Genomic DNA, 14,085 nt, shown 5'->3' with positions numbered 1-14,085 from the left:
ATGATCTGGCCCTCTAGCAACTTCAGCGGGAAATTATAGCTAATTTGCCTACAAACATCAGGTGGTCATAATAATCTGGCCACTCAGTGTATATAGATATATGTATACTAGAGGCCCGATGCACGAAATTCATGCAAGGCTTCCCCTGGCTGCTGGCACCAGCTTCCCTCCGGCTGCCAGCACCCAGGACCTGGGCTTCCCTCCAGCTGCCGGCAGCTGACCCCACCCCCCACCTGCACCCACCTTGGCCTGGCACTGCTCATGTCCACCGCCACCACCCCCCTTCCCCCTCGATTGATCGCACCACCGACCAGTGGCCTGGGCCTCCCTCTGGGGGGCAATCGTGGGGTGATGGTGGGCACCCCACCACCACCACCAATCGCATCGCACCTGCCTTGGCTGGCCTGGCAGCAGTGTGTATCATAGTGTGGTCATCCGGACAGTCATTCTGCTGTTCAGCTCTTTGGTCAATTTGCATATTATGCTTTTATTATAGATATATACCAGCTATCTTTGTTGTGGGCAAGGTAACATCTCTCAAGATCACATTTCCCTTTTGGAAAACTTTGTTCCTCTTTGAGGGCCATGAAGAGTTTAGAAAGACTATGGCCCGCGGGCCGGATCCGTTTGAAATGAATAAAGCTATTGAAAAAAAAGACCGTACCCTTTTATGTAATGATGTTTACTTTGAATTTATATTAGTTCACACAAACACTCCATCCATGCTTTTGTTCCGGCCCTCCGGTCCAGTTTAAGAACCCACTGTGGCCCTCGAGTCAAAAAGTTTGCCCACCCCTGGTTTAGAATCTGTACTGAGAAAACCCGAAAAGGCCCTGCAGCAGGACATCAAGGCCAACAGAAAAGGAGAGAAGAGGCCAGAGGGTGCCACCACGGAGAGGCTGGGCCCTTGGACTCAGGAAGCAGTCACACTGTCCAGGTTTAAGGTGCATGTGTGTGGAAGTGTATTGAGTTGGGGGGGGGGGGCGCTCCCCTGTATTATAATCCCTTTCTGTTATGCCCAAGCCTTCAGTTAACTTTTGTTAAATGCCACATGCTGGTCTTGGCTGTGCTGTATGTCATTCATGGAGAATCCTGGAGCAGAGAGAAGAGGAAGAGGAGGAGCTTCAGGAAAGCCAGACTCAGTGTAGCAAGACAGGGTCTGACTCGCAATAGTACGATGGCCTGGACGGAGGTAAAACACCTGGCTGGTGGCAGGGAACGCCAGGGACAGATTTGTGGGACAAGTGTAAACATTGCTAAGAATTTATGTATTTTCAACACATAAATTCAGCAGCCTTACATTAAGAGAAATGTAAATTCAGAGGACTTGCTGGGGAAAGTTAAGACTATTGTTAAGTGGACACCAAAGAGAAGAGCAAATAGACTTTCACACAAGTGAAATGACAGAAAGGAGAGCGTTCTCTGCAGCACACTTTAAGAATAATATGGGTTGGAAACAATGCAAATATAAGTTGTGCAAACTTGTTAAATAAACCCGGGAGCAACCCTACAATAGGATACAGATTGTAAAAAAGCATGTAAAAACAACGGATGCCGTCCACGCAAACAGGAACATCTGTAATACTTTTAACAATAAACATAAATAAATAAATACGAGGATGCTTTCTGCATGGTCAGGGGGGATGTAGAGGCTCAGAAAATGGGGTAGGACTGGGAGCAAGACTTCATTTAGAATTTTCATTTACTTGTATTTAATAGTATCTATTTGGAACGCGGAATCAGATATATGTTTTTTTGAAGAAAACCAAAAGTTGGGTAATCTGGATCTCATGTGCAGCACAGGTATTTAACACATCAACTCAGCAGCCTTCCATTAAGAGAAACGTAAATTCAAAGTATGGCCCTGAAGTCTACCTATAAGTCACAAAGACAAAGAACCCAGCACGAAACAAATGAACATCATGGACTCGAGGTAATGCAGTGGGAGGCACACAACCTCCTGTGTGGAGGGTCCTGCAAAATTATTGCCTGAATCTAAATATAAGAAAAAACTAGGCAATTCTAAATTATGACATACTCTATAGATTAACCAGCCTGGACGCTTAAAAAATTCCAATGTCATAAAAGCTAAAAAAAAAAAAAAATGTTAGAGGGTGTGTCTTCGATGAAAGGAAACCAGAGACATGACAATCAGTGTAGTGTGCGGTGCTGGGGAAATCAGGCTCTTCCACGGGATGGAGAGAAAAGCATTCCAAGGACCCATGCCTGGGAGATCATGGTGTGGCAAGATCTATTCAGGAAGGCTGCCCCTGGATTGCCCCTGAGTTCCCAATGTCCCATCTCCAACCATCTGGCCATGAAAAAAGTCCAATCTTGTCTTTATCAAGGTCCTGTCGAAGGCCAGTGTCCAGAGTTTCCATTTCGTATTAAAGCTTAGTCCTTTGCCGAAGCCAATTTGGCTCAGTGGATAGAGCGTCGGCCTGCGGACTGAAAGGTCCCGGGTTCAATTCTGGTCAAGGGCATGTACCTGGGTTGTGGGCACATCCCCAGTAGGAGGTGTGCAGGAGGCAGCTGATCGATGTTTCTCTCTCATCAATGTTTCTAACTCTCTATCTCTCTCCCTTCCTCTCTGTAAAAAATCAATAAAATATATTTTTTAAAAAAAGCTTAGTCCTTTGGAGCCCTGAGAGGTTTGCCTGGGACCCCAGTTAGCTACTAGACTTGTATGGTTACACAAGTACTTAGGAGAGAGGGAGAGAGAGATCTTTGTTCCCCTGGGGTTGAAAGACCAGGAGTTCTTCTAAATAACCAATCAACTTCCCAAGCTTTTTCAAGCTTTTGATGGGTCCATCCCCTGACCAATGCTCCCTTTCCCAGGCCTCTATGGTCAGGCACTTCCCTCTGCGCCATTTTGACTTCTACTGCACATGTGCTTACCTCCTGCCCCCAGTTCTGTAGGGGGGGGGGGGGGGGAGGGGGTACTTAATCCTTGGCCAGGTAATGCTGTGGACCCCTGCAGTGTGTGTGAAGTTGTAGCTTCCTGGGGTAGCAAACAGGCTCAGTGTCCAATTCCCTCTGCTTCCCTTCCTTTTATTAACCTCTGCTAACAGTCCTTGACTGGTTCATAGAAACATTATTAGGAAAACTGGAGAAATTCAAACTGGATTGTATATGAGATGATTTTCTAATACAACGTTCCATTTCTTGGATGTGATGATGGCCTTGGGGAGATAGAGGAGAAAGTCCTTTTTCTTAGGAGATGCAAGTTAAAGTATTTGAGGGTGAAGTATTATAAAGTCAAAAGTCACTTTCTAATAATTCAGCAAAAAAATGTACACAGATAAAGGAAATGCCACATAACATTAGTAGTCAGTTAATACCTGAAAAATATATGGGTACTCATTGTACTTTCAAATTTTTCATAGGTTTGGATTTTTTAAATAAAATGTTGGGTAGAAATGACTATTAATAGTGGAAAAGAGCCCTAGACAGTTTGGCTCCGTGGAGCTCAGCCTGCAGATCGAAGGGTCCCGGGTTCGATTCCGGTCAAGGGCACGGACCTCAGTTGCAGGCTCCTCCCCGGCCCGGACCCTGGTTGAGGCACATGCAAGAGGCAACCAGTCGATGTGTTTCTCTCACATTGATATTTCTCTCTGTCTTTCCCTCTCTCTTCCACTCTCTCTAAAAATCAATGGAAAAATATCTTTGGGTGAGAATTAACAAAACAAAACAAAACAAAAGTGGAAAAGATATGCAGTGGGTTTCCTTGAAAGTCTTCCTTAGGTTGAAGTAGTCAGCGAAAGTAATTCAACAGGAGCTGCAGGTGTACAATTCACACAAAACACTGCCGTTCCCGTCAGCAGGGAGGTCTGTGCTCTACAGCAGCCACAGAGGACAGCTCCTGTCTGCGGAGGACAGAATGTACAAGGCAATTCTCCCCATCGCTGCTAGTGCAGAACACCGGGGTGAAGAGTTTAGTTTTCCAGGCGGAGACCTTAATGGTGTACCAATCAGGTCACGCTCCACTGTGTTTGTCTTAACAGGACAATTTTCTGGTCTGCAAGCATTCATTGACTTGCATGTGTTTTCTGGGGAAACAAACGCCTCCCTAACTTTACGGTGCTTCCGGCAGAAGAAAAATAGCCAACCTGCCTGGTGTCACAGACTGGGAAGGTCAGGGATGAGCGTGTGGCACTAGGAGAAGTAACAGAATTCCCGAGAGCTCGGAAAGTGAGGCCCTCTCTCTAAGGCACTCTGCCCTGAAAACAACCTCTCTGACCTAGAAGAGGCAGAAGGGGTCATGCTACTCTGATACAAAGCCCTCAACACATTCTTTCTTCTTTACACAATACTAAGTTCATCAACATGATTCTGTGTCAGGGAAGTCAAAGTCATTTTTAACCCAGAAAAGTTTCCTCGTTATTCGTGGAATGATATTTGTGCCAAATTATTGTTTCAGTTACGATGGTGCCTTGGGGTGACATCATTTGAAGGGGGAGAAACGCTGCACGTTTTCTTACCTACGGCAGCGGCGGTCTTCGACGTAGGCAGGTTGGTGCAGTCCCCAATCCCAAACACATTTGAGTACTTCTTGTGCTGCAGAGTTTCTTTATCCACATCCACCCAGCCAGCGTCATCAACCACAGGGCTCTTCTTGAGGACATCAGGGGCACTCATTGGTGGTGTAACATGAAGCATTTCGTACTACAAAAAAGGAGAGCAACCAAATTTGTGTTTTTTCCATATATCTACAGCCCCGCAAGCTCTGCCCCCGCCTCCCTCACCCGTACACGGCTCTGGCTGCACCAAGCACTACATAATTGGTGCTTATACTAATCTACACCTTCTCCAGGATCCTACAGGCTCCTTTGGAGTCTGGTGATAAAATAACTAACTGCTCTCTTGGTTGACATTGTCTCCCCATAGAGTCCACATGATTCCTTTGGCCGAAGGCCTGGGAGACTCCAAGATACAGGAGGGAACCTCACTAACGTTCTGAAAGGACCCATTGATGTTTCTCCTGTCACCAACACGAAAACAAAGGGGCTGGCACATTTCAGTTGCTCTCTCCCTGACTGTCATCTACTGACTTGTAAAGTCTGGGACTGCAGAGAGGTACTCCAAGTCCCTGAAACTTGTCAAGGCTGTGTTAGGAGCTGAAAAGTGACTAGCATTCCCAAATATGGGTCAACCCTCAAAATAAAGGAAGCAGTCAAAACACCAATTTAAAATGAAATAAAGGTTGGTAAGAATATTGCCTAGCAACTTGGAGGAAAGAGGGGTCTGACTCCATATTGAGTTTACTGAACAGTGTAGAAGGCAGGGTGGATTCCCCCACTCGCCCCCAAAGACCTCCGTCAAGATTGCCCGTGGCAATGGTACACTGGCCCGTTTTTTGTTTCTTTCTGTACTATTCCTCTACTTTTTGTAGTTCATCCTTTTTATTCTTTTAATTTAATTTTAATAAATTCCATCTAGAAATTCCAAATTGATTCAAATGTTCACAAAACATTTTATTAAGGTGAACACTTTAGCATTTTAAGACAATTCCAACCTTGTGAGAGTCAATAGCCCCTAGTTCCCATAAGGAGGTTCATCAGGACTTGTCAGTCATGGATGACACTAGAAGCCTTGTATTTATTCCCAATTTCAGACAATTACAAGCTTCGTTAACACTAAGGAAGAAGGAGTGCTGCAAAACGCTCAGTGCTGCCCTGCCGGGTAACCTTGGGTGGCTCTTTAGGGACGTGGGTCCCTGAGGCTGGGTCTGTTCATGAATGTGGAGATGGAACACGTCTGTGGGATAATGGAGGGAATGGTCAACAACCATCATCCACCAAATCACTAAGGCCATGTCTGCACTGCCCTGCTTCAGTTAACGACAACCACTTTTTAAAGCTGGTTTAAATCTTATGAATTCCAGATATCTTTCTAGAAGTTCAATATTTTTACATAATCATTGTAAAGGCAAGACTATTTACTTGAACTAATTAATATCCTATACAAAAGAAATACTAAGCGAAATAATAAATATAGACCATCTTCTTACACCATACACAGGAATAAACTCAAAATGGATTAAAGACTTAAATGTTAGACTCAAAATTATAAAAATCCTAGAAGAAAATATAGATAGCAAAATATCAGATATTTCTCGTGGCAATATTTTTTTCTTATATTTCGTCAGACAAGGGAAACAAAGGAAAAAATAAACAACTGGGACTCTATCAAACTAAAAAGTTTTTGCACAGCAAAGGAAACTATCAGCAAATTGAAAATACAACCCACTTAATGAGAGAATATATTCATCCATGATATACCTAATAAGGGGTTAATATCCAAAATTTATAAAAAACTTATACAACTCAACACTAAAAAACAAACAATCCAATTAAAAAATAGGCAATGGACCTGAATAGAGACTTCTCCAAAGGGGACATGCAGATGGCCAATAGCCATATGAAGAGATGCTTAACCTCACTAATCATCAGAGAGATGCAAATTAAAACCACAATGAGATATCACCTCACAGTATCAGAATGGCTACTATCAATAAATTAACAAACAACAAGTGTTTGTTGAGGAAGTAGAGAAAAGGGAACACTCATGCACTGTTGATGAAAATGCAGATTAGTGTAGCCACTGTGAAAAACAGTATGTAGTTACCTCAAGAAATTAAAAATGGAATGCCTTATGACCCAGTAATTCCACTTCTGGGAATATATCCAAAGAAACCCAAAACACTAATTTGAAAGAATATATGCACCTCTATGTTCATTGCAGCATTATTTACAATAGCCAAGACATGGAAGCAATTTAAGTATCCATCAATTGACAAATGGAAAAAGAAGATGTGGTACATATATACAATGGAATATTACTCAGCCAGAAAAAAATGAAACCTTGCCATTTGCCACAACATAGATGGACCGTAAGGGTGTTATGTTAAGTGAAATAAAGCAGGCAGAGAAAGACAAACACCATATAATTTAACTTATATGTGGAACCTAAAAACTGAAATAAACAAACAAAACAGAAAGTCATAGATACAGAGAACTGATGGTTGCTAGACAGGAGGGTAAGGAGAATAGGTGAAAAAGGTGAAGAGATTAAGAGGTACAAACTGGAAGTTATAAAAAGTCATGTGGAGGAAGACAGGGCAGGGTGGGTAGGAAGAGATCAACCAATGAACTTGTATGGATATATGCATAGCCCATGGACACAGACAATGGGGTGGTGAGGGCCTGGGGGAGAAGGGAGGAGGGGAGCAGGCTGGAAGAGGTTAATGAGGGAAAAGAGAGGACCTATATAATACTTTCAACAATATAAATAAAAAGTCATGTGGATATAAAGTGTGGAATAGGGAATATAGTCAATAACCCTGTATAATAAAAGGGTAATATGCAAATTGACTAAACAGCAGAACAACCGGTCGCTATGACACACACTGACCACCAGGGGGCAGACGCCCAGCGCAGGAACTGTCCCCTGTTAGTGCACTGCCACAGGGGGAGCGCCGCTCAACCAGAAGCTGGGCTGACAGCTGGTGAGCCAGCGGCAGTGGCAGGAGCCTCTCCCGCCTCCATGGCAGCACTAAGGATGTCCAACTGATGGCTTAGGCTGTCAGTCAGACATCCCCCAAGGGCTCCTGGACTAGGAAAGGATGCAGGCCAGGCTGAGGGACCCCCGCGCCCCCTGCCCCGAGTGCACAAATGTCGTGCACCAGGCCTCTAGTATTGTGATAACTACCTATGGTGTCAGATGGATACTAGACTTATCAGGGAGACCACTTTGCAAATTATATAAAAGTCTAATCACTAGGATGTACACCTGAAACCAATATAATATTGTATGTCAACTGTAATTGAAGAAAAAATGATTAAGAAAATAATTTTTTTTTACCAAAAAAAGAAAAGAAAAGAGTAGTATTGGGTTTGAGAAGATAATCTGACCTGACATCCTATAATTCAAAAGGGACACAAATATCTTCTTTCTTTACAATCCCTTTAGAAGAACAATAACCATTTATTTATCCAAGTTCCTATCAGTAAGCTCAACTACCCAGAACACAGCTGAGAACCAAAGTGAAAAAGACCAAATAACGAAATTAAGTTCATGTACTCAAGCTCATACACTTTGCTCAAAACAGTATGCTTTGGGCCCTCACTCATGACCCATTCACTTTTACTTTACATAAAACTAAACATTTGGCTCTCTCATTTTCCATCCAGTAAAAAATTGGAAGCAGCAATTAAAAAGAGCTGAAGATAGAGAGACTTCCAAAGTCACAACTCCTTAAGAACTCCGAAAGAAGAAAAATACAAAAAGGACACACACAAAATCAAAGTAGCCTGAGACGCTTCTGTAAGGTGCTAACTAGCCCTGAAACACCCTAGGACCGTGGTCGGCAAACTGCGGCTCACGAGCCACATGCGGCTCACGAGCCACATGCGGTTCTTTGGCCCCTTGAGTGTGGCTCTTCCTAAGCCTTAGGAGTACCCTAATTAAGTTAATAACAATGTACCTACCTACATAGTTTAAGTTTAAAAAATTTGGCTCTCAAAAGAAATTTCAATCATCGTACTGTTGATATTTGGCTCTGTTGACTAATGAGTTTGCCGACCACTGGGCTAGGAGCGTAACTGTATGAATATGAACTACTCATAACTGACCTTGAGCTGAGGCAAATAGATGCTACTCAGCCTGGGAATCCTGTGACACCAGAAAGTAAGAAAGTGCTCAAAAATACGCTGGGGACATGTCACAAGGACATTGGAGCCATCTAAAAGGGCTCCTCAAATCTGGGGCAATTTGTGCACCAAAGTAATTAAAGATAATGATGAATTATAAACATTGGGAGGAAAGTAGGAATTTAGGAGTTCTTACTAATAATGAATTAATAAAGAGAGAAGGTGGGGCTTTTGCTGACAGAATGCCAAGAGCCTATTGCTAAAATTAGAGAAAAAGCTGGAAAATCATCATTTTGCAACCACTGCAGTAGAGATTGGATGAGGCAAAAAATCACCAATGGATGCTAGATCCAGGGGGAAACTTTAATGAGAAATAGGATGTTTACATGGTCTTAAAGTGTCTCCCTACAGACTTATCAGTAGCAAAGGAGAAAAATAATAATTATATAATGGAGAAATTGGTTCATATCTTGACTGGTCTAAATGAACATCATCAGTGAGGGGCAGTTGAACACAGTGTGCTTTCACCCTAGAAGGACACATCACATAAGCAGCATTTCTGTCTAAAACTCATAACCTGGCCCTGGCCAGTGTGTTCAGTGGTTAGAGCGTCAGCCTGAGTACCCAAGGGTCACAGGTTTGAATACCAATCAAAGGCACATACCTGGGTTGCAGTTTACTCCCCACTCCCAGTTGGGGTGTGTGTGTAAGGCAATCAGTCGATGTTCCTCCCTCTCTTCCTCCCTTCCTCCCTTCCTCCCTTCCTCCCTTCTTCCCTCCCACTCTCTCTGAAAAGCAATGGGAAAAAATACCCTCAAGTGATGATTAACAAATAATAATAATAATAATAATAAAGTAAAATAAAAAATCATAGCCTGAAACGAATCACAAGAAAACACAAACAAAACACAAACCAAAAATGAAGAACATTCTATTAAAAAAATTAAAGTGTGGGAAGGGGGCTGTATTATTCCAAAATGCCAGTGTCACAAGAAACATTGAGATTCAAGGAGACTAAAGAGATACCACAATTATATGAAATACCTGACTATAGACTGGATTCTGTCCTAGAGGGGAGAAGTACTATAAATGCTATTGAAAACAAAACTGGAGTACCAATGGTAGATTAAAATACTGTATCCATGCTAAATATGCTAAGTTGATAGCTGTGCTGTGGTTATGTACGAGAATACCCCTATGTCTTAGGGAATTTACAGTGAGTATTTAGGGGCAAAGGGCTATGATGTACAGAACTAACCTTTCAATGCTTCGGGGAGAGGGAGAGAAATGAAATGATAAAACAAATGGGATAAAACTCTCTATTAAGTTCATCTAGGTAAAGACTATATACAGGGTTATATTATTTACACATTTACTATTTTTATCATGGCAACTTTCCCTAAGTTGAGATTATTTCCAAAAAAGAAAGTATTTAAAAATTATGACCTTGTGTCATCAGTAAGATTTTAAATACACTCACGTACAAAAGACAAGATGTATGAAACTTATTTAGAAAGAACTTGACGTAAAAGCTTATAATGTAAAGTTTTGATGTTTAGAAGACTAATCTTTGATTTCCTTCAAAATTCATTTTCATGGAACCTCTTCTTACCTCTAAAAATGCTGAATAAATAAAATACGCCTGTGCACCGTTTTCTCGCTGCTAACAGTTCCTGCCAGAATGACAGAAACAAATGATTCCTCCACGCATGCTTCTCCAGCCGCCTTTTCATTTTGTTTGTTCTCCTCACCCTCCGCTACAAAGGTGCTGCTCTTCCCACTCACAGAAGAAAGTGAGACACAGAGAAGCCAAGGCCATGTACAAAGGCTAGCCTTCCCAAGCAGCGGGTGCCGCCACCAGGCCTTTCAAAGGGCTGTAAGTGCTTCCTTTCATGCGCAGGTGAAAGATGTTTAACAGACAGCCTCTTCAGCGTGAGAGACGTCCCTGTCGTTCTTGAACTAACCACAATCAGGGCTGTTTGTCCCATTCTATAAACTCCATCAATCACCAGATCCTGCATGTAAGGAAGCCCTTCCAGAACGCTCGGCTGTAACTGAAGTTGTGAAATATCTGACTGCTTCAAGTGGCTCAGTGCCAAGAAAAGCAGAGACATAAAACAGGATAAAGCCCTAACTGGTTTGGCTCAGTGGATAGAGCGTTGGCCTGCAGACTGAAAGGTCTCAGGTTCGATTCCGGTCAAAGGCATGTACCTTGGTTGCGGGCACATCCCCAGTAGGAGGTGTGCAGGAGGCAGCTGATCAATGTTTCTCTCTCATTGATGTTTCTAACTCTCTATCCCTCTCCCTTCCTCCCTGTAAAAAATCAATAAAATATATTTTTTTTAAAAAACAGGATAAAAATCTACTTGGTACCAGTAGATAAACCTTCCTCCCTCCCATGAACACAGCCCCCTACCTCTTTCTCTTCCCCACCCATGTTGGTCCACCCTCCTCCATCACCGTCCTAAGATGCTCATTGTAACCAGCCTCCCCCAGTGCACAATGGTGATGGACAGGGAAGTAGGAGCCACAATGACGCCTGCATCCACAACACTGTTCAGCTGACAGCTCAACCTCGCCACTCACAGAAATCACTTGGGTCTCTCCAGGCTTGTCCACGTTCTCAAACACAGCCTCTTGTTTATCGGCTCGGACTTCAATGAGATTTTGCTTGTAGTTCACAGTGAGGTTCCGTTCCTGGATGATCTCCATCAGGGCATCTGCATACTTCTTAACCCCAAAAATCGATCCAAGGGAAGTGTTGAAAATGATATTGGCCTTGGACCGCTTCCCTGTCTGAGGAAAAGGAAAGAATAGAAACAACCAACACCAAAGCATTACTCCAGCCGCCTTTTGTTTTGTTTTTCAACTGAGACAAGAATTAAACCCTTCAGAAGAGGCCTCGCCAGCTTTCTCTACCCCTTTGCCCTGGTGGGGTGAGGTGTGGACCAATCCACTACCTCCGTCTTATTTTCTGTCAGCAACACAGCAACTAAGTGCACACCTGAACCAAAGGGTTGAGGTGGGCACTGTTCAATTGAAGGCCAGAGGTGAGATTTCTTCTAGGAGAAAACAGAGCTGATTGTTTACTCATATGCTCATTTGCTCATTCACTCAGTAATGATGTAATGAGGTCCTAGAGCTGCCCAGTCTGTTCTCGTGCTGAGGGACAGGCGTGAACGACAAGAAGGCATGTCCCCTTGGCTCGCACACCCCAGTGCTGCTCAGGTCTCAGAGAGGCTGGTATTCTCCCCAACACCTAGATCTCAGGAAGGTCTCTCAGACCACCCAAGAGTTGGGAGGTGAGTTAAACAAAGAGAATTTCCAGGAGGAACAGGTAGTCTCTTTTCTTCCAGCTCCTTGTAGGATTTGCTCACCTGGATCTCACTATTTAGAAGAAGCTAGGTGAGTAAGAACCTCAAATTGCCAACCCGGAATTCTCTAACCCAGAAAGGCCTTTCTTACCCACAGAAATGATGACTTAATTCCCCACCCGTGGGATTGGTGCTGGTCTCCATGACTCAGGTGAAGCCTTCCCAGTGCTGGGTTCCCAGCGCGCATTCAACACCTCCTCCGTCCCATCGTCCCCTCCCCTTCTCCTCCCCTGTCCCTTTACAGAACCACAGGCTGCTCTGAACCTGCACCGTCTCGAGTAGGACCACGCTTTAGTAAACCTAGTGTGACAGCCTGCAGAGGGCAGGAGGGCCAGGGCAGCTCCCCCAGCTGCACACCACGTGTTCTTGGGCTGCAGACCCGACACAGAGGGTGTGTGAGCAACGTCTCTAAACAGCATCTTAGTGGAAAGAGACAAATCTTTCCACTGTTTGAAGTTCTACGCGAACATTATTTTTTTTCCCTTTAGAATTGGCATTTTTTCCTATTATACTTCCAAAAATGTATATAAGAGCCAGAAAATATTTATAACCTTAAACTTGAGCTGAGGATATTATTCTGTATAAAAATGATCAATGTGCAACTAATTGTCTAACTATATGAAAATATTTAAGCAGTCTTTAACATACCTCCCCAGGAGACTTTTATACACACCCTAAAAGGTATGTTACAGCCCAGCTGGCGTGGCTCAATGGTTGAGCATTGACATATGAACCAGGAGGTCATGGTTTGATTCCCAGGTTGCGGGCTCAATCCTGTGTGTGGTATGCAGGAAGCAGCCAATCAATAATTCTCTCTCATCATTAATGTTTCTATCTCTCTCCCTTCTCCTCTGAAATCAATAATAATATATTTTTTAAAAAGTATGTTACAAAGACTATTTAATAATCATACAAACTTAGTTTGTATGTACAGTATGATTGTAACCATGTTTTAAAAAACATGCATAAGAGCCCTAGCCGGTTTGGCTCAGTGGATAGAGATCAGCTTGTGGACTGAAGGGTCCCAGGTTCAATTCTGGTCAAGGACACATGCCCAGGTTGCGGGCTCGATCCCCGGTAGGAGACGTGCAGAAGGCAGCCAATCAATGATGCTCTCTCATCATTGATGTTTCTCTCTCTCTCTCCCTCTTCCTTCCTCTCCGAAATCAATAAAAATATATTTTAAAATAAAACAAAAACATGCATAAGAAAAAAATGGAAAGTCATGTCAAATTGATGATACCAGCTGGATTATGATTGTCTTTTTCCTTTTTTCTATTATGAACTTCTAATTATATAATTTTGTACATATGTAACAAGAAATAAGAAAAAGCATCTTGACATGGATAAAATGGAATTCTGGCACTCAGCAAATTAGCACCGTCTACTCCCCCACCCTGTCCTGTCCCTGGGAAGGAAGCATACCTTCCTGAAATAGTCTTCCGATAAGTACATGATCTTCTGCGGGGCCCCAGCACACTTTATGGGAGTGTTTGGAAAGGTAAAGATGGCATTGCCCTCCTTGAAGTCCTGCAGAGCTTTCCACGTCTTCTCTACCGTACCAACTGAATAGTTAGACCCTATTTTGGGTTGGGAAAAACCTTCAGGTAGGCCTTTAATCTGCAACAAAAGACACACACACAAAAAAAAACCCCACATTTTTTTACCATATTATTTTACTTATATGTTGAATCTAAAGAACAAAATAAACAAACAAAGTTAGAACAGACTCATAGATGCAGAGAGCTGACTGGTGGTTGCCCAAGGGGGTGGGGATTGGGGGACTGGGTGAAAGAGTTGAAGTGATTAAGAAGTACAAATTGGTAGTTACAAAGCTGTCATGGGGATGTAAGGCACAGCATAGGGAATATAGTCAATAATATTCTCATAATTATGAATGGTGCCAGGTGGGTATGTAAAGTATATGATTGTTTAACCACTAAGCTGTATGCCTAAAACCAATGAAAACAAAATTGAATGAAAACTGTAAAAATAAATGTTTGACAGAAGTGCAGTTGGCTTGCTTTGCCATTTCTACAGCCTCACAAGCATTTCAGTAC

The 14,085-nt window shown here is 42.9% G+C and overlaps 1 protein-coding gene across 2 annotated transcripts in view; it reads right to left on the bottom strand.

Annotated features, from left to right (window-relative positions):
* SQOR (sulfide quinone oxidoreductase) overlaps nt 1–14,085 on the bottom strand; it is a 46,354-nt gene that overhangs the window by 5,002 nt on the left and 27,267 nt on the right. For both annotated transcript variants that reach the window (XM_036300444.1, XM_036300434.1), the window contains exons 5-7: nt 13,451–13,645; nt 11,238–11,447; nt 4,482–4,665 (exon numbers count right to left, since the gene is read on the bottom strand). In XM_036300444.1, the coding sequence (XP_036156337.1) occupies nt 4,482–4,665; nt 11,238–11,447; nt 13,451–13,645 (589 nt within the window). The remainder of the gene's footprint in view (nt 1–4,481; nt 4,666–11,237; nt 11,448–13,450; nt 13,646–14,085) is intronic.

The sequence above is a fragment of the Myotis myotis genome, unplaced genomic scaffold (genome assembly GCF_014108235.1).
Source record: "Myotis myotis isolate mMyoMyo1 unplaced genomic scaffold, mMyoMyo1.p scaffold_m19_p_1, whole genome shotgun sequence".
Classification (NCBI taxonomy): Eukaryota; Metazoa; Chordata; class Mammalia; order Chiroptera; family Vespertilionidae; genus Myotis; species Myotis myotis.
Note: the sequence above shows the minus strand (reverse complement) of the source record. Positions and strands in the feature narration are given on the sequence as shown.